Source organism: Dendronephthya gigantea, unplaced genomic scaffold (genome assembly GCF_004324835.1).
Source record: "Dendronephthya gigantea isolate DGI-Jeju-01 unplaced genomic scaffold, DenGig_1.0 000005F, whole genome shotgun sequence".
NCBI lineage: Eukaryota > Metazoa > Cnidaria > Anthozoa > Malacalcyonacea > Nephtheidae > Dendronephthya > Dendronephthya gigantea.
In genome coordinates this window covers 2,390,212-2,411,390 of record NW_021163015.1, presented here as the reverse complement: position 1 = coordinate 2,411,390, position 21,179 = coordinate 2,390,212, and the positions used below count along the sequence as shown (strand labels likewise).

The following is a 21,179-nucleotide window of genomic DNA, read 5'->3' as shown; positions in this document are numbered from 1 at the left end:
TATATATTAGTCTTAGGAAGCCATTTTTAGCATTTTAAGACAGTTTTTGAACAGTTCAAAAAGTCGTCAAAATTGAACAAAGGGGTAAGCCTTACCATTTTGGTCAAAATGACGACTTTTTCAATGTTCTAAAAACCAACCAAATATGCTCTAAAATGAAAGATATTAGTCTTAGCAAGCCATTTTTAGCATTTTAAGACAGTTTTTGAACAGTTCAAAAAGTCTTCAAAATTGACCAAAATGGTAAGGGTAAGCCTTACCATTTTGGTCAATTTTGACGACTTTTTCAACTTTTCAAAAAGTGTCTCAAAATGCTCTAAAATGAAAGATATTAGTCTTAGGAAGCCATTTTTAGCATTTTAAAAGAGTTTTTGAAAATTTCAAAAAGTCGTCAAAATTGACCAAAATGGTAAGGGGTAAGCCTTACCATTCTGGTCAATTTTGACGATTTTTTAATGTTCCAAAAATCAACCAAATATGCTCCAAAATGAAAGATATTAGTCTTAGGAAGCCATTTTTAGCATTTGAAAGAAGTTTTTGAACAGTTCAAAAAGTCGTCAAAATTTAATAAAATAGTAAAGGGTAAGCCTTAGCATTTTGGTCAAAATTAACGACTTTTTCAATGTTCCAAAAACCAACTAAATATGCTCTAAAATGAAAGATATTAGTCTTAGCAAGCCATTTTTAGCATTTTAAGACCGTTTTTGAACAGTTCAAAAAATCGTCAAAATTGACCAAAATGGTAATGGCTTACTACCCCGACCATTTTGGTCAATTTGACGACTTTTTGAACTGTTCAAAATCTCTCTTAAAATGCTAAAAATGGCTTCCTAAGACTAATACCTTTCAATTTAGAGCACATTTGGTTGGTTTTCAGAACATTGAAAAGGTGATCAAAATTGGCCAAAATGGTAAGGCTTACCCCTTACCATTTTGGTCAATTTTGACGACTTTTTGAACTGTTCAAAAACTGTCTTAAAATGCGAAAAATGGCTTCCTAAGACAAATGTCTTTCATTTTAGAGCACATTTGCTTAATTTTCAGAAGAATGAAAAAGTTGTCGAAATTTACGACTTTTTGAACTATTCAAAAACGGTCTAAAAATGCTAAAAATGGCTTCCAAAGACTAATATCTTTCATTTTAGAGCACATTTGGTTAGTTTTCAGAACAATGAAAAAGTGGTCAAAATTGGCCAAAATGATAAGGCTTACCACTTACCATTTTGTTCAATTTTGACGACTTTTTGAACTGTTCAAAAACTGTCTTAAAATGCTAAAAATGGCTTCGTAAAACTAATACCTTTCATTTTAGAGCATAATTAGTTGGTTTTTGGAACATTGAAAAGTCGGTAATTTTCCGTTCAAGTATTAAAATGTATTATTTTATGCTGAAAAATTCGTCACATTGAAAAAGTCGTCAATTTTGACCAAAATACCTTTCATTTTAGAGCATATTTGGTAGGTTTTTGGAACATTGAAAAATCGTCAAAATTGACCAAAATGGTAAGGCTTACCCGTTACCATTTTGGTCAATTTTGACCACTTTTTGAACTGTTCAAAACGAGTCTTAAAATGCTAAAAATGGCTTCTTCAGACTAATATCTTTCATTTTAGAGCACAATTGGTTAGTTTTCAGAACAATGAAAAAGTGGTCAAAATTGGCCAAAATGGTAAGGCTAATTACCCTTACCATTTTGGTCAATTTTGACGACTTTTTCAACTGTTCAAAAACTGTCTTAAAATGCTAAAAATGGCTTGCTAAGACTAATATCTTTCATTTTAGAGCATATTTGGTTGATTTTTGAAAAGTTGAAAAAGTCGTCAAAATTGACCAAAATGGTAAGGCTTACCCCTTACCATTTTGGTCAATTTTGACGACTTTTTGAACTTTTCAAGAACTGTTTTAAAATGCTAAAAATGAATTCCTGAGACTAATATCTTTCATTTTAGAGCATTTTGAGACACTTTTTGAAAAGTTGAAAAAGTCGTCAAAATTGACCAAAATGGTAAGGCTTACCCCTTACCATTTTGGTCAATTTTGACGACTTTTTGAACTTTTCAAGAACTGTTTTAAAATGCTAAAAACGAATTCCTAAGACTAATATCTTTCATTTTAGAGCATTTTGAGACACTTTTTCAAAAGTTGAAAAAGTCGTCAAAATTGACCAAAATGGTAAGGCTTACCCCTTACCATTTCGGTCAATTTTGACGACTTTTTGAACTTTTCAAGAACTGTTTTAAAATGCTAAAAATGAATTCCTAAGACTAATATCTTTCATTTTAGAGCATTTTGAGACACTTTTTGAAAAGTTGAAAAAGTCGTCAAAATTGACCAAAATGGTAAGGCTTACCCCTTACCATTTTGGTCAATTTTGACGACTTTTTGAACTTTTCAAGAACTGTTTTAAAATGCTAAAAATGAATTCCTAAGACTAATATCTTTCATTTTAGAGCATTTTGAAACACTTTTTGAAAAGTTGAAAAAGTCAAGAACTGTTTTAAAATGCTAAAAACGAATTCCTAAGACTAATATCTTTCATTTTAGAGCATTTGGAGACACTTTTTGAAAAGTTGAAAAAGTCGTCAAAATTGACCAAAATGGTAAGGCTTACCCCTTACCATTTTGGTCAATTTTGACGACTTTTTGAACTTTTCAAGAACTGTTTTAAAATGCTAAAAACGAATTCCTAAGACTAATATCTTTCATTTTAGAGCATTTTGAGACACTTTTTCAAAAGTTGAAAAAGTCGTCAAAATTGACCAAAATGGTAAGGCTTACCCCTTACCATTTCGGTCAATTTTGACGACTTTTTGAACTTTTCAAGAACTGTTTTAAAATGCTAAAAATGAATTCCTAAGACTAATATCTTTCATTTTAGAGCATTTTGAGACACTTTTTGAAAAGTTGAAAAAGTCGTCAAAATTGACCAAAATGGTAAGGCTTACCCCTTACCATTTTGGTCAATTTTGACGACTTTTTGAACTTTTCAAGAACTGTTTTAAAATGCTAAAAATGAATTCCTAAGACTAATATCTTTCATTTTAGAGCATTTTGAAACACTTTTTGAAAAGTTGAAAAAGTCAAGAACTGTTTTAAAATGCTAAAAACGAATTCCTAAGACTAATATCTTTCATTTTAGAGCATTTGGAGACACTTTTTGAAAAGTTGAAAAAGTCGTCAAAATTGACCAAAATGGTAAGGCTTACCCCTTACCATTTTGGTCAATTTTGACGACTTTTTGAACTTTTCAAGAACTGTTTTAAAATGCTAAAAATGAATTCCTAAGACTAATATCTTTCATTTTAGAGCATTTTGAGACACTTTTTGAAAAGTTGAAAAAGTCGTCAAAATTGACCAAAATGGTAAGGCTTACCCTTACCATTTTGGTCAATTTTGACGACTTTTTGAACTTTTCAAGAACTGTTTTAAAATGCTAAAAATGAATTCCTAAGACTAATATCTTTCATTTTAGAGCGAGATATACTATTGCTTGAGTCAGGATTCAAGGCAGGACTCGAGCCAGGACTCGAGCCAGGACTCGAGTCAAGGACTCGAGTCAAGGACTCGAGTCAATTAACCTTTCTCACGCAATGCGACCAATCCGCCATATTTGGATGACATATAGTTGATTTTATAATAAATCATTTTATGAAATAAAAATTGGGGGTAACATAACTCGTAACCAACAGGTAATTGCTGTCCAAAATATCGGATGCAAATCGTTAATTTTCATTTCTGACCATGGCATGGAGAATAAAAACACATTGTATTTCTATTATCCATTGTTTTAACTTTCAAATTTTTACGATTTAATGGTGCATGCACCGTAATGGTAAAAGAATTAGCCTTTCTAACGCTATGCGACCAATACAATGTTGCTGACTAACTAGACGTTTTGCAAAGTTCTGTTTTTGAATTCATTTAGCGATTTAAAAATTGTGGACTCAAAAAATGGTATCATAAATAATCACATTTAACGAATTCGGAAAAATTCTAGTCTACTTAAAACCTGCCGCACACGAGAGCAACTAGCCGAGCTAATAATCACTCGTGGCTGTTGGCGTAAGCAAATTTTTCTCTTGTGCGGACAAATTTTAAGCGCTTTTGTTCATTCGTGGCACTTTATTCTGGAACGAATGAACAAAAGCGCTTAAAATTTGTCCGCACACGGGAAGAACCATTAAACTGGGAATAACCATTAAACTGGGAAGAACCCGCTTACGCCAACAGGCACGCGGGAAAGACGGCAATAGAAGTTTCCATCAGCAAGACGTAAATGAGTCATTAAATCGTAGCTTGTCGGCTCGAGTCCTTGGCTCGAGTCCTGACTCGAGTCCTGACTTGAGTCCTGACTTGAATCCTGCCTCGATATTTAGGTACCCTCTTTTAGAGCATATTTGGTTGATTTTTGAAAAGTTGAAAAAGTCGTCAAAATTGACCAAAATGGTAAGGCTTACCCCTTACCATTTTGGTCAATCTTGAAGACTTTTTGAACTGTTCAAAAACTGTTTTAAAATGCTAAAAATGAATTCCTAAGACTAATACCTTTCATCTTAGAGCATATTTGGTTGGTTTTTGGAACATTGAGAATTCGGTAATTTTGCGTTCAAGTTTTAAAATGTATTATTTTATGTTAAGTATCAACACACTACGGTGGCCTAGTGGTTAAGGCTACCGCCCTACCAGGTTATGAGCGTAGGTTCGAATCCTGCCAGGAAAAGTGCAATTTTTCCCACCTAAGTTGCTATTTAATTTAAAATTCTGCGAATAGGATTAACTAAATAAAGAACAAGAGCTTTTGATATATAAATGTTGCTGTGGCCCAGTGGTTAAGGCTACGGCTACCAGGTTATAAACCTAGGTTCGAACCCGACGTGGGAAAGGTTCGATTTTTCCCACCAAAATTATTCTTTAATTTAAACTTAATCGAAAAGAATTAGGTCAAATAGAGAACAATAGCTTTCGACAAATGACCCGGTAGTGTAGTGGTTCAGACGTTCGTCTCTCAATCCGAGGACTAACGTTTCAACTCCTGGCAATGCAACAAAATTAGCCTGAAAAATTTCGGTGTGATTTGGAATGTTTAAAACAGTTAAAAGACTTCTCGGCCTTTGCAAAAGACCGTAAATTGAAAAAAATTTGAAATATAAAAACCAAAAAAAATTATCGCCTTCAAAAGTACCTGGAAATTGAAAAAAAAGCACAAGTAAAAAATTTTAAAAACACATGTCTTCTAAAAACCCTGAAAATGAAATAAGTCAGACGGAAAAAAATTAACAATTTCCCGCTTTTAAAAAACTCATGTTTACTTACCTTAATTTTTTTTCAAGAAAATTTGACAGGGTGATTTTCTCGAGCGTGAAAAAATTTAATTTTTTTCACTTTTTTGAAATTCTCTTAGATTTTTTTTGACGAATAAGTATTTTGTCTTGGGCTACCTGTGTCTGTCTTGGGCGACCTGTGTCTGGCTTGACACAGGTAGCCCAAGACATAATACTTCTTCTTAAAAAAAATCTCGGAGAATTTCAAAAAAGTGAAAAAACCTTTTTGAAGAAGAAGTATTATGTCTTGGGCTACCTGTGTCTGTCTTGGGCTACCTGTGTCTAGCTTGACACAGTAGCCCAAGACATAATACTTCTTCTTCAAAAAGGTTTTTTTAATTTTTTATAATTCTCCGAGATTTTTTTTTGAAGAAGAAGTATTATGTCTTGGGCTACCTGTGTCAAGCTAGACACAGGTAGCCCAAGACAGACACAGAGCCCAAGACAAAATACTTATTCGTCAAAAAAAAATCTAAGAGAATTTCAAAAAAGTGAAAAAAATTAAATTTTTTCACGCTCGAGAAAACCATCCTGTCAAATTTTCGTGAAAAAAAATTAAGGTAAGTAAACATGAGTTTTTTAAAAGCGGGAAATTGTTAATTTTTCTTCCCGTCTGACTTTCTTCATTTTCAGGCTTTTTAGAAGACACGTGTTTTTAAAACTTTTTTACTTGTGCTGCTTTTTTTTCAATTTCCAGGTACTTTTGAAGGCGATAATTTTTTTTGGTTTTTATATTTCAAATTTTTTCAATTTACGGTCTTTTGCAAAGGCCGAGAAGTCTTTTAACTGTTTTAAACATTCCAAATCACACCGATATTTTTCAGGCTAATTTTGTTGCATTGCCAGGAGTTGAAACGTTAGTCCTCGGATTGAGAGACGAACGTCTAAACCACTACACTACCGGGTCATTTGTCGAAAGCTATTGTTCTCTATTTGACCTAATCCTTTTCGATGAAGTTTAAATTAAAGAATAATTTTGGTGGGAAAAATCGAACCTTTCCCACGCCGGATTCGAACCTAGGTTTAAAACCTAGTAGCCGTAGCCTTAACCACTGGGCCACAGCAACATTTATGTATCAAAAGCTCTTGTTCTTTATTTACTTAATCCTATTCGCAGAATTTTAAATTAAATAGCAACTTAGGTGGGAAAAATTGCACTTTCCCTGGCAGGATTCGAACCTACGCTCATAACCTGGTAGGGCGGTAGCCTTAACCACTAAGCCACCGTAGTGTGTTGATACTTAACATAAAATAATACATTTTAAAACTTGAACGCAAAATTACCGAATTCTCAATGTTCCAAAAACTAACCAAATGTGCTCTAAAATGAAAGATATTAGTCTTAGGAATTCATTTTTAGCATTTTAAGACAGTTTTTGAACAGTTGAAAAAGTCGTCAAGATTGACCAAAATGGTAAGGGGTAAGCCTTACCATTTTGGTCAATTTTGACGATTTTTCAAAGTTCCAAAAACCAACCAAATATGCTCTAAAATGAAAGGTATTAGTCTTAGAAAGCCATTTTTAGCATTTTAAGACCCTTTTTGAATAATTCAAAATGTCGTCAAAAGTGAACAAAATGGTAAGGGGTAAGCCTTACCATTTTGGTCAATTTTGACGACTTTTTCAACTTTTCAAAAAGTGTCTCAAAATGCTCTAAAATGAAAGATATTAGTCTTAGGAATTCATTTTTAGCATTTTAAAACAGTTCTTGAAAAGTTCAAAAAGTCGTCAAAATTGACCAAAATGGTAAGGGGTAAGCCTTACCATTTTGGTCAATTTTGACGACTTTTTCAACTTTTCAAAAAGTGTCTCAAAATGCTCTAAAATGAAAGATATTAGTCTCAGGAATTCATTTTTAGCATTTTAAAACAGTTCTTGAAAAGTTCAAAAAGTCGTCAAAATTGACCAAAATGGTAAGGGGTAAGCCTTACCATTTTGGTCAATTTTGACGACTTTTTCAACTTTTCAAAAATCAACCAAATATGCTCTAAAATGAAAGATATTAGTCTTAGCAAGCCATTTTTAGCATTTTAAGACAGTTTTTGAACAGTTGAAAAAGTCGTCAAAATTGACCAAAATGGTAAGGGTAATTAGCCTTACCATTTTGGCCAATTTTGACTACTTTTTCATTGTTCTGAAAACTAACCAAATGTGCTCTAAAATGAAAGATATTAGTCTGAAGAAGCCATTTTTAGCATTTTAAGACTCGTTTTGAACAGTTCAAAAAGTGGTCAAAATTGACCAAAATGGTAAGGGGTAAGCCCCTTTTTTAATCCTTTCTTTCAGGACTTCGAAATTAAATAAGAATTCGCAACATATATTTTTGACACTGCGAGGGCTTGAACGACCGCGCTAACCACAAACAATTACTGCGCAATACAGTTAAGAGGAACTCGCGTCAATCCGGCTGATAAAACGCGTACGGTAGCCGCTAGACGATTGTTCAGCAATGACTACACTAACTTGAGTGTTTAATTCTTATTGATAACTTTAGAAAATTAAAAAACGAACTGATGAATTTGCCAATTTGGGTGCATGTTCGTCACGGTCACGATTTTTCTCTTTGATATTAGTTATGTTCTTATTCAATGTATAGATTAAGTTGTGGATCAAGTAAACAATAATCGGGAAGAGATACCTCGATAGTCGGCTGCTTTATGCATAATCGATTCTTTCAATTATAGATTACTTCATTGAATGTCAACCGGCTATTTAAAAGTGATCAAGTACTCTGGATAATAGTCGTAATCTTGAAACAGAATATACATTACTGGGTTTGTAAGATTGTCTACTACGGAGTCGAATTTTTCGTTGGGATTCGCCGTACTCTTTGTAGGCGCCACTTTCATACCAGAGTTACCCACCGCATACTCTCCTACCAGAACGTTGACGTAATACATGTACCGAAGTCCTGTTTGAGGATCTGGAGGTGAGTAGCGCGTGCTCACGGAATAACTGGCGTCTCTGGCGAAGTATACACCTTGACCATGAGAGGCTATAAAAGACCAAAAATATGTATTAAATGGCCGGTACGCGCATCATTGGTGAAGCTATAGAATGTGTATAAAAAAATCGGGGCAGTAATGTTCTCAATAGAACATATTCAAATGCCATGTAGCTAAGTAATATCTCTGACCTTTTCTTTCCTCAGAATAGTAAAGACTATGGCAGTATGGGCCGGTTGTATCAAGTCCGTTTAGCTTAAACGGTGGATAAATCAAAATTAAATAACACTTTTACAACTCTCTTGAATGAGTCAACTTGAATACTATGCACTGAGTGTACTATGTAGTTGTAAACATGCAGTAGTTTTGTATTAAGGTCAAAAATATTTTGTTCGCTTGTTGAATAAAACGGCAGGCTTGCTTTCTATTTTGAACTTATCCACCGTTTTAGCTAAACGGACTTGATACAACCGGCCCCATATGTTGAACTTTCCCCAAGCCACTACCTTGTGTACTATAGAATATCGTATATATATCAATATAAATTTCTGCGTCGCAACAAAGTAAATCTTACCACCAGAAACTGCAAAACTCCTGTTCAATCCACCATAGTTGATTTTATCAACATTTTGTGGCGGAGTTCCATGAAACAACATCTTTTCCTTTCCTGCGAAATTGCTGCCATATTTTGCCATCATCGCTCTGCGTTTCAAATCATACAGTTCATACTGTTCCTTATTCTGCACTCTTTCGATGGAGACAATTTGATTCGGAACAGTTTTTCTGAATTCCGTTTCAACGTCTTTGTATTCTTTACTGCTGGCCACAAGTTTAACCCTGTTAACCTTGGCATTCAGCGAGGTGTCCCAATGTGACGGAAGTTTTGTTGAAGGTTGTGAAACTAAAAAAAGAGTTTCCTGATAAGGTATACAGAAGCCATAGAGCTGTAGCTAGAAGCTTTATTGGGACACCGCATGCAAATTGGTATGACTTAGCCGAAATTCATAATTCTTAAACTTCAAATTTGGCGAGCAAAAAGATTTATAAATGTTCAACAAAATACGAATTGCACAAAAGATTTGAAACTTGCACATGGTAAAAACGAGTCGTCTGAATTGAATTTTAAATAACCTTTTGTGTACATTAAGCCTTAAAATGGCCCTCACAGTTGTCAAATGTGTATGATGAGCTGTCAAAGGTTGCAGCAGTTCTGGTCTTTTTAGAAGTCGATTGGATAAAATTTCGTTTTTAGACATTTTCTGTTCCATCGGTGAAACCAAAGGCCGTCACGCGGCGCATAAACACGGCTAGTCTCAACACCGTGCATTTTTTAAAATTCATACTACGGAAAGGAATTAATGGCAAGTATTTACCAGAGATATCCTTTTTTAAGATCTCTATTATCATCCTGCGTATCTCTTCCTGGATAGTTGAAATATCTGCATGATGTCCAATGATGGTAATAGATCCGTTGGTCTGATCCACTTTGATCTTGACATCAAAACGCCGCTCCAGTTGAACCAACCGACCAATATGTCCGTCAGTAAACTTTTTTATGTTGTCATCTGGAACATTAATTTCCTTGATATTTTCCTTCATATTTTTTCTCAATTCACCCCAGGCTCTGTCACATGTTCTACGATCATCAGAATAGATTGTGACTGATGTGTCCTGGCCTCCTGTTGTTGGAATCCAGGCTTTTTGCAGGGTGGAACCACTGACCGCACCACCAGAGGCAAAAAAAGCCTTGGCTGCATCTTTGAATCTTATACACTTTATTTTCTCAAGAATAACTATGCGTACTAGATTCAAGCTCCCGCTAGTTGTGTTGGCAATCTTCAACAAGTTATCAAATATCAAAGCAGCCGATTGCGTCTCTGAGAAGCCCATCGCACCCGCGCCGATGGCAGATAGCGAAATCTTGGCAATATTTTTCGCTGACACATCGGCGAAAAAATTATCCAGGCATTTCTTCAGCTCCGTGTATGAAATAGAGGCTGGTGCGATCACGTGAGCGATTTGGTTGACAGCTAGGCTTCCCGCTTTTGTGTACAGCGTTGAAAAAGGAGCTGGCTTTCCGAGCGCCCGAGTTTCTTCAACGATGCTATCGCCCCCCGCAATTATCAGCGCTTTTCCCACTCCACCCTGGAAGGACAAACCTTGATTGATCACGTGCATAATGAGGTCAGTCGTTTCTTTGCTGATGTCAGCGCAGACAATTTGAACTGTGAGATTCTTAGTTCCAAAACAAAGTTCTAACGTTCCGTCTGGTTTCTCATTTGTAGTGACATTGTTTGCCCCAGAGGGTGCGGTTGTTGCAGGATTATCATTCACGGCCGCGGGCGTTGAAACCGTTGAAATTGGCACGTTCTTTCCTGCAGAGGATATAGTCATACTCTTGATTTCTTGGACAGCACCTATTAAAGAATAATCGTACAGTACTTCTTAATAGTGACTATAGGCTGAGTTTATGAAGTCTTGAGTTAATGTGTGCTATAAATTGCTTGGAAGTACAAACCTAGAAATTCGCCAATCGTTCCTTGGTCTTTACTGTACGCCACAAAACGAATGTCGTTGATCGGCGATTTTGGAAACATTGTGAAGAAGTCAGTCATTTCTTTAAAAAGAATCTCTGTGACTACTCGACGCGGGAAACCTAAATTCCCCGAGCCGATGGCTGGGAACGCTATGGATGTCAAATTCTTCCCCCCCATTTCCGCCAGACATTTTTTAATGATGTTTTGAAGAACCTATAAAAAAAAATTTGAATTGAATATAATAAATTGTACTTGAAAGTGGCCCAAAGCGAATCTGAATCATTACCAAAACACCTCTGCCGCATTCGTAGGGAGATGCGCGAACATGAAACACGAATTTACAGTTGAGTTTTGCTGGTCCAGTTAACGCCAAATCCCCTAACTCAAGAAGTCCAATTTTCTGACACTCAGTCAATAGTTCATCGCCAGCCACATTCAGCAACGCCTTACCACAAGGGGTCGCCTTCAAATTGACTTTTTCATCGCTTGAATTTACAATTACATCGACCTTGAAGAAATAAGAAATAGATAAATTACACGAAGACCGGGGTCGGCTGTATCAAGTCCGTTTAGCTTAAACGGTGGATAAGTCAAATTTCTCATCACTAATTCGATTGTCGAGTTCGCCGGAAAACGACTAATTCGACCATGGTCGAGTTCGCCGGAAAACGACTAATTCGACCATGGTCGACTTCACCGAAAAACGACTAATTCGACCATGGTCGAGTTCGCCGGAAAACGACTAATTCGACCATGGTCGAGTTCGCCGGAAAACGACTAATTCGACCATGGTCGAGTTCGCTGGAAAACGACTAATTCGACCATGGTCGAGTTCGCCGGAAAACGACTAACTCGACCATGGTCGAGTTCGCCGGAAAACGACTAATTCGACCATGGTCGAGTTCGCCGGAAAACAACTAATTCGACCATGGTCGAGTTCTCCGGAAAACGACTAATTGGACCATGGTCGAGTTCGCCGGAAAACGACTAACTCGACCATGGTCGAGTTCGCTGGAAAACGACTAACTCGACCATGGTCGAGTTCGCCGGAAAACGACTAACTCGACCATGGTCGAGTTCGCCGGAAAACGACTAACTCGACCATGGTCGAGTTCGCCGGAAAACGACTAACTCGACCATGGTCGAGTTCGCTGGAAAACGACTAATTCGACCATGGTCGAGTTCGCTGGAAAACGACTAATTCGACCATGGTCGAGTTCGCCGGAAAACGACTAATTCTACCATGGTCGAGTTCGCCGGAAAACGACTAATTCGACCATGGTCGAGTTCGCCGGAAAACGACTAATTGGACCATGGTCGAGTTCGCCGGAAAACGACTAACTCGACCATGGTCGAGTTCGCCGGAAACGACTAACTCGACCATGGTCGAGTTCGCCGGAAAACGACTAATTCGACCATGGTCGAGTTCGCCGGAAAACGACTAACTCGACCATGGTCGAGTTCGCCGGAAAACGACTAACTCGACCATGGTCGAGTTCGCTGGAAAACGACTAACTCGACCATGGTCGAGTTCGCTGGAAAACGACTAACTCGACCATGGTCGAGTTCGCTGGAAAACGACTAATTCGACCATGGTCGAGTTCGCTGGAAAACGACTAATTCGACCATGGTCGAGTTCGCCGGAAAACGACTAATTCTACCATGGTCGAGTTCGCCGGAAAACGACTAATTCGACCATGGTCGAGTTCGCCGGAAAACGACTAATTGGACCATGGTCGAGTTCGCCGGAAAACGACTAACTCGACCATGGTCGAGTTCGCCGGAAAACGACTAACTCGACCATGGTCGAGTTCGCCGGAAAACGACTAATTCGACCATGGTCGAGTTCGCCGGAAAACGACTAACTCGACCATGGTCGAGTTCGCCGGAAAACGACTAACTCGACCATGGTCGAGTTCGCTGGAAAACGACTAACTCGACCATGGTCGAGTTCGCTGGAAAACGACTAACTCGACCATGGTCGAGTTCGCTGGAAAACGACTAATTCGACCATGGTCGAGTTCGCTGGAAAACGACTAACTCGACCTGGTCGAGTTCGCTGGAAAACGACTAACTCGACCATGGTCGAGTTCGCCGGAAAACGACTAACTCGACCATGGTCGAGTTCGCCGGAAAACGACTAACTCGACCATGGTCGAGTTCGCTGGAAAACGACTAATTCGACCATGGTCGAGTTCGCCGGAAAACGACTAATTCGACCATGGTCGAGTTCGCCGGAAAACGACTAACTCGCGACCATGGTCGAGTTCGCTGGAAAACAACTAATTTGACCAGGGTCGAGTTCGCCGGAAAACGACTAATTTGACCAGGGTCGAGTTCGCCGGAAAACGACTAATTCGACCATGGTCGAGTTCGCTGGAAAACGACTAATTGGACCATGGTCGAGTTCGCCGGAAAACGACTAACTCGACCATGGTCGAGTTCGCCGGAAAACGACTAATTCGACCATGGTCGAGTTCGCCGGAAAACGACTAACTCGACCATGGTCGAGTTCGCCGGAAAACGACTAACTCGACCATGGTCGAGTTCGCCGGAAAACGACTAACTCGACCATGGTCGAGTTCGCTGGAAAACGACTAACTCGACCATGGTCGAGTTCGCTGGAAAACGACTAACTCGACCATGGTCGAGTTCGCCGGAAAACGACTAACTCGACCATGGTCGAGTTCGCCGGAAAACGACTAACTCGACCATGGTCGAGTTCGCTGGAAAACGACTAATTCGACCATGGTCGAGTTCGCTGGAAAACGACTAATTCGACCATGGTCGAGTTCGCCGGAAAACGACTAATTCGACCATGGTCGAGTTCGCCGGAAAACGACTAACTCGCGACCATGGTCGAGTTCGCCGGAAAACAACTAATTTGACCAGGGTCGAGTTCGCCGGAAAACGACTAATTTGACCAGGGTCGAGTTCGCCGGAAAACGACTAATTTGACCATGGGCGAGTTCGCCGGAAAACGACTAATTTGACCATGGTCGAGTCCGCCAGAAAACGGCGTTTTCGACCATGGTTGAGTCCGCCGAAAAATGGCGTATTCTACCATGGTCGAGTTCGCCGAAAACGGCATATTCGAGCATGGTCGAGTCGGCCAGAAAACAACGTATTCGAGCATGTTCACTAAACCATTGTAGTTCCTCAGGAACTCAAAAATACCTTTTGTTGTGCTAAATCTCCTACAACTATGGATATCGTTTGTCCAGAGGACATTTTCACTTGCTTATCGTTTACGAAACACATGGAAGCGTAGGGCAAGTTCATTTCTGCCACACCACTAGACTTTGCGATCATCCCATGTCCCAGTACAGCGCTTTCATCATTTCCTCGTTTAATAACACATCTATGATCTTTTTCAATCCCGGAAATAATTGCCTTTGTTGCCTCTACACTCATTTGCTTTTTCATTCCCGGTTCAGTCAGGTGATAAACCTTTTTAAAAAAAGAACAGAGAGCTCACATTAGGCCGAGAAAATCTTGCTGAATATAACCACATAATCACCTCCAAACATTGCATTTTTGTGCACTAGTAGTCCAGTAAAAAGCAAGAAATATATTGTAAGGACACGTGATGTACATACTCTGGATTCAATACTTTTAGCCAGATAACTGAGAAGTTCCATCATTTGTTTTCTCCCAAGTGGTGTTCCTATCACTTCAATTGTATTAAAGCGAGTTTTGTTAACAGAAACGCCTTCTTTTTCCAAACGTTTCTCGTGTTTTTTAATTTGATTATCAAAGCAATGCTCCTTAAGGAAACGATATTTCATCGGATCCCTGAGTTTGAATATTTCACTTGAGATTTTTTTCTCATCGGTCAAACTTCCCAGTTCTCGTTCGACGTTAGAAATCCTGGATCTTTCACAAACTATCCAAATATTACAAGGATCAGTAGAGTCGATTAGCACTTGTTTTCTCGACATTTCTTCCGTGAATCGTTGTAGTTTCCCCGACTTTGTTAGAATCTCTGCCGTTTTTTCGTCCACTTCTACACACGTCTCTGATGTTTTCGTTTTTACCTTCTCTTTCAGCAACTTCGCCTGAAATAAAGTAGAACCAAAGAGAGACATCAAAAGAAAGACATCATGCAATTGTAGTAGCTGAGTACCTTTAATTTTCTGCTTCCATTGAGAAGATTACCAAAATTATACGGCCTGTTGGAAGCTGATTAAATGTGGTTATTGCGAGAGAAAGCTCTAGTTGGCTTTGATAATGAATTTGGTAAAAAAATGCACTTTTAAACAGGGCACTTTCTCTGATTAATTTCATTGGTCAGGAAAAGAAATGGGATTAGTAATGGGACCCAAGTGTAGCCGGTTCCGACTGCTCTACATTTCATTAAAATATATGAAATTACGCCCTACCTTTCCAGTGTCATATTTTCTCAAGGAAAATAACTTCGCTTGTGAGTCTTTTGCATCACGCCCTTCGGTATTTATCACCATTAACATGACGTCATCTCGGTTGAGTTCTTCGTTCACAAGCTGACAATCAGTCAACTTCAAGAAGGCAACTTGCCGGTGGCTCAACGGCACTTCGATCTCGGAGATCTTCATTATATCTTGCAAGATTCGTAGTTCTAATTCCCGTGCTTTCTCTGGTCGTCCAACGAGCGACAATTTACCAGAAGAGCCATCGATTCCATGAATTTTTATTTCCGGAAATTCCCCCATCAGTTTCTCAAAATAACCAATAAAATTCATGAATCTTAATTTATTTTTGCCCTCCAAAGGCAACTCCAGATCTCTTGTTTCGATGTTTGCCTCGGCCGTCAATTGATCTATCATCATCTCAACCAGGTGCTTCTTTTCGCCGATGCTCCGTTTCTTACCAACAAAAGAAAGAGAATAATTATCATTGTCAAAGATCAAATCGACTGCGGCATCGTCGAATTCTTCACGTTTGCCTTCAATCGTCTCTTTGACTTTTTTCCAATGAGGTTTGGGAATTCTGATTTCGTCCTTGTCAAACGTGTCAAGGAATTCGTGCAATAGGGCTTCAAATTTTTTCGCAAGATCATGATCGTCGAATTCTTTCGTGAAATGAAATATTGACTTTTCTTCATCATATTCCGTCGACTTAAGATCAAACTTCTTTTTTTCAATTTCTTTGTTGTTTTTAATATAGTCCATGACGGAAGGCTTGACGCGATAGTTACTGGAGAAGTCGAACGTTAAAGGTACTTTGGGCCGCTCTTCAAAATCATCGTAATAGGGAATGACGGCTAAACAAACTTCATTTAATCTGTGTTCCCTCTTAACGAGCTCGGAAACAACTACAAAAGAGAAAGTAGAATGAGTTCATAACTCACTTACACCATTACACAGGATTACTAACGACAAATTTGAACGATTTTACAATCAATAAAAAATACCCGAAGACTCCTCAAAGCCAACTATTGCGACGCCATTTTTTTCATCCATTTTAACGTCTGTCACCCTGCCACCTCCAATTTTAGGGTTTTTAAACTTGTATTTGATTGCATCCCGACTCGTATCTTGAGGAATATTAGTGACTCGAATGCTTCTTGTCAGGGGAGCGAATTCTAGCGAAATAACAGATTCTTCCAGTTCCAAATTGTCGCTCGAAATTTCGCTGGTAAAACTCTCTGATTGTGGCTCTTCGTCTGAATAGAAAATACATGATTAGCATCGTGAGGCATATTCTAGAAAGGTATGTGCTGATTCTTTAATGATATGTATGTGTACAAATACCTATGTCACTTTTTAGAATTACAATAGCCTTGTTATCTTTGCCTAGAACTACTTTCCAGACATCGGTATTTTTCGTCGCTTCCACAAAATTCTTCAACGTTTCCTCCCCTGTTTTTGGATTAAGGTTTTTGGCGAGTAGAACACTCCTGTAATACGTCGGTTCGTAGTCTGTGCTGACGTTTACAACATTGCCGTCCAGTTGAAGTGTTTCTTTATTTGCTTTCCTGAGAATATTTTGCACATCTAGAAGCGTAAAGATCGAAAGGTTTTATTGTTGGTAGCTAATTTCAACTATATAGTCAGTAATCTACTTTTCATATCATCCTTGTTCGGGCATGCATGTTTATGGGTGAGTAAAAAAGGATGAAAAGTGTCGAAGATAAGGGATGAAGTTGGATTGGTTAAGTTAGGAGAGGATAAACGTACCTTCGGGGGAAACGAATGTTAAACGGGCAACGGTAGGAGAGATCCTCTTGTATCCCTCTTTACCCTCACACAGATCCCCTCCGTTTGTTCTCCTTTTATTTTCAAAGAACAAACAAATCGAGTCCTTGGTTGTCTCTTTCTTAATACCACTGACGAAGATTGTTTTCACTCCATTTTCATCTTCATTACGTCTTCCGTCTTCTCTCTCTTCTGCAGTTTCTTCTTGTTTCTGCTTAAAAAATACAAGTTGAAATACATGGTCTAACAAAAGGGCCTGTAAAAAATTTGATAGTTTAGAGTAAATGCGTTTTCCAGGGGGAAGGACGCCCTTCACTCTTTTTTAGAATATCAAGTAAAGTTTTTAACGATTTTCAGAAACTACCAAAACGAAATACGTTTATAAATAGAAAGAGATTAGCGACCTTCTTCTCTGTAAACCATACTTCATAATTCTGAATTTCAACCTTCCTATTTTCAATGGTTTGCATAGGATGGCTAAGGACCCTTCTTGCATCTAAAACACAGAAGAATTCATCACCGAAAAGGCCAGGAGCGCCAGAACCACGGGGGCAGCGGGGTACGTCTAAATTTCAGTTTCCTCTTCGTGTGGTTGCTAAGGTAAAATGAATGTGCCTCTTTTAAAACTCTGCATCCGCGCCCCTGGTCGAGTTCGCCGGAAAATGGCAAATACGACCATGGTCGAGTTCGCCGGAAAATGGCAAATATACGACCATGGTCATATATTCGCCGGAAAATGGCAAATAAACGACCATGGTCATATATTCGCCGGAAAATGGCAAATATACCACCATGGTCATATATCCGCCGGAAAATGGCAAATATACGACCATGGTCATATATTCGCCGGAAAATGGCAAATATACGACCATGGTCATATATTCGCCGGAAAATGGCAAATATACGACCATGGTCATACATTCGCCGGAAAATGGCAAATATACGACCATGGTCGAATTCGCCGGAAAATGGCAAATACAACCATGGTCGAATTCGCCGGAAAATGGCAAATACGACCATGGTCGAGTCCAGCGGGAAATGACGTATTCGACCATGGTCGAGTGAAAGGCCTTGAATGAGGAAAACTATCTTGCAAAGAAGATACCAAATGAAAGCTGAAGTGATCGCTAAGATATATTAAACAAATACCAAATATGGTACAATTATAAGCTCTGTGTATGCTGAAGCCTTGTTTTGTTAAGGTCTTGCTAGAAAAAATATATTGATTAGCATCTCAAAAATGGTAATAGCTAAGAGTTAGTTCATTACATTCGAGTTAGTTCATGACAATCAGTAATGCAAAATAAGAGAGGATGTAAATGTACGTAACAGAAAGTTCATGATTGCATCTATAAATAAGTTAATTTCCTGGCGGATATAACAGCTCTTTTACATGTACAATTTCCAATGCGATTTTTGGGACAACAAAGGTGCTTTTTAGTAAACGAGATTTCTAGTTGCGTCAACCTATGCATAGCCCTTGTGCAGTAAACAGGTGCTTGAAGTTATTTAACATACAGATTCAGATACAGATACAGATACAAATACAGTATCTGTTGACCGGCATAATATTTTTACAAAAATTCTATTAGTAATGCGGAACAGGTGTCTGCGTTCATCAATATCTCACTTCAGTCCGACGAGAAAGACTTAGGTTAGGAAACTGATTCATACCTTCAACTGAGTCAAATGTGACAAACGCGTCGCTTCCAACTTTCACAACATCATCGACATCACCGCCTCCATATTTTGCTTTCTGAAAGTGAATAATCAAATCTTCTTCAACGATACATGAAGGAACATTTAGCACAACAATCGTGCGCTTGGAATTAAACTGACTCTGCTCTGAGAACGTCGACATTACGACATAGGCTCTAGAAAATGTTAATGTTTCAGGCAAGCTTGCTTCGAAATGAAAGTGAAAGTGTCACTGTTTCCCGGAACATTGCAGCAAAGTTCCCAGAAGTGGCTAATTACCAATTCCTGGTATCATATTGATATCACAATGATATCATTTTTCATAATGGCGAATGGGCACGAAGGGAAATTCCTGTTTCTTGTTTTAGTTGATCTGCGATATTACAATATAGACCGTCAAAGATTGGTGTTCGCAACAAACGCCAAACTTTGTGTTTTTTATCTATACGCTATCTTAAAATGTACGCCCATATCGTCCGATCATAGAAATGTTCACCATTCAATGGTTGTGAAATTCAGCAGTGATGTAAGAACGCAATGGGGCGATCCTGTTGTTCTTAGAAAAGTAGCGTGTGTTTCACTTAATTCACTTTGCCGTTTGCGATATACATTTAATGCTTGAACGACTGTGAGTCAGTCAGTCAGTCAGTCAGCCATGCAGTGTAGCTACAGCTTGTCTCCTTTCTTTGATTGTTGTCTTTTGTTGAGGATCGTAATCTACGTTGACCGCGTTTTTCCACAATGAGTTTATTTCGCAGCTTATGGTAAATTTGTAGTATATAATCTATAAGGTCTATCTTTTAAGGGCCTAACCTGATTTCTGAGGGTCCCTGGGATCCGAAAAGTACCAAGCGAGTGAAGCGACCTCTACGAAGAGGCTATGCAGGTGATGGCCATGATGATCTCTCATCGTTTTCCGAGTGCAATCGAGTCGCTAACTAGCGGCCTTCTTTCATATATAAAACAAACTGTTGGACATGAATTATATTAAAATATTTCAACCGGTAGCGACCCTTAAAGACGTCAGTTCAAAGATTGACATTCGAGCCCATGCATTGTAGCAGTGCAAAGTCTGATTTCCGCGTTCAAAAATCAAACCGGTAACCCCATTAGCATCGACGTTTTAACGCTTTGAAGTTTCGCCTTGACATTCTTACACGATTGGACGGCGAGTATCTAAAAGTTGTGTAAAATTTGAATTATGTAAGTGAAGTGCGACAACGATTTGACAGAACTTAAAACTTCAATTGTCCTGTTAAGGGGGCTTAAAGTGTTGGTAAACGATCGTTGTCAAAAGTGACAGTTCCCGTTCTAATAATAGGCCTTTACCTCTTATTTCGTATGCATAATTTTGAGATATGAGGAAAAAACACTCACAGCTTTGACAATACCAACCACAATCATGCACAAACACTATAAAGTTACAACGGAGTCAAGCAGGCGGATGAATTTGGACAGTCCCAGAGCTGCATGCAAACATCTTTGAGGTTCTGCCCAAAGTTTGGGATGAAATGACATTGGCCATTTGGCCTCTCTGAGTTTGAAACGACTACGAAGGAAAAGCAAAATGACTTGTAAAGTCCACAAACGCGCGTCAGGTGAGCGGTGTGCTTCTTATTATATCTAAGTACATGCGTTGCAAAGTGATTTTTGAGCATTTCAAGTCTATCAATTACATGTAATCAAGTCTCCCAGAGCTTGCACGAGTCCTTAGCATGGTCAGGCGTGATATCGCTGACATTTCAGCAGGTTTCTCTCAAATATCACACCTTATATATGAGTGATCTTTGCCCTGCATGGATCAGAGATTCTCGACAGAATTGGAGTACCACAAATTCTCAAAATCTTCAAACTGGACTCAAGCCTTACTCCGGCCTAACCATGTAACCAAAATCTCGGTGTAGCGCATTCTATAGCCAAATGGGTGCAACCGAAAAATTCAGAGCTGATGAAACGAAGCCTCTAGTTCTTGGTTTGAACAATTCGCAGCCAACGATACCGAATGCAAATTATTACACAAGGTGGCAAAGTTATAGCCAGAGCGGCTCAGTTTTCAACCGTGGCGTGCCCTCTACGGGTATTGAAAATTCTTCCCTAGAATTGTCGAAGACCGAGGTGATGTTTTTCGGTGTCTATTTGTTTCGCCCACATCATGTAGTGTATTTGTTCCGCCCACATTCTTTTGCTGGAGCGGACCATCTGCCAGCAAGCTGGGCCAGTTATACCGTGGGTTAATGAGCCTTGCAAATGCTTGTAATGCATCTAGACAAGGCATCCTTTCAGGGAAAATTGAAATGGGTCTTCATAGGTTAGTTTTTGTGAAATGTTTACATAGAAACCGTAGTATCGGTGAAAATTCATAGCCTTGCTGCGAGGTGCTGGAACTTAATAAAAACTTTCGAAACAAACTTTAGAAACTTTAGTTCGATGTATTTCTAATAATTGGGTTTGTTGACTATCAAACATATTTGACAGAGTGCTTCATGAATTCGGAAAAGCA

The 21,179-nt window shown here is 38.7% G+C and overlaps 1 protein-coding gene across 1 annotated transcript; it reads right to left on the bottom strand.

Moving 5' to 3' along the window:
• Positions 1-7,591: 7,591 nt before the first annotated feature.
• LOC114515895 (protein mono-ADP-ribosyltransferase PARP14-like) lies at positions 7,592-18,842 on the bottom strand. Its single transcript, XM_028535214.1, has 13 exons — positions 18,656-18,842; positions 17,386-17,477; positions 16,964-17,192; positions 16,538-16,780; positions 16,198-16,449; positions 15,188-16,098; positions 14,405-14,863; positions 13,983-14,255; positions 11,092-11,313; positions 10,787-11,018; positions 9,642-10,685; positions 8,843-9,169; positions 7,592-8,318 (listed from the first exon to the last, which is right to left on the bottom strand). The coding sequence occupies exons 1-13, from the start codon at positions 18,840-18,842 to the stop codon at positions 8,032-8,034; spliced, it is 4,758 nt and encodes a 1,585-aa protein (XP_028391015.1). The 3' UTR covers positions 7,592-8,031.
• Positions 18,843-21,179: the final 2,337 nt, after the last annotated feature.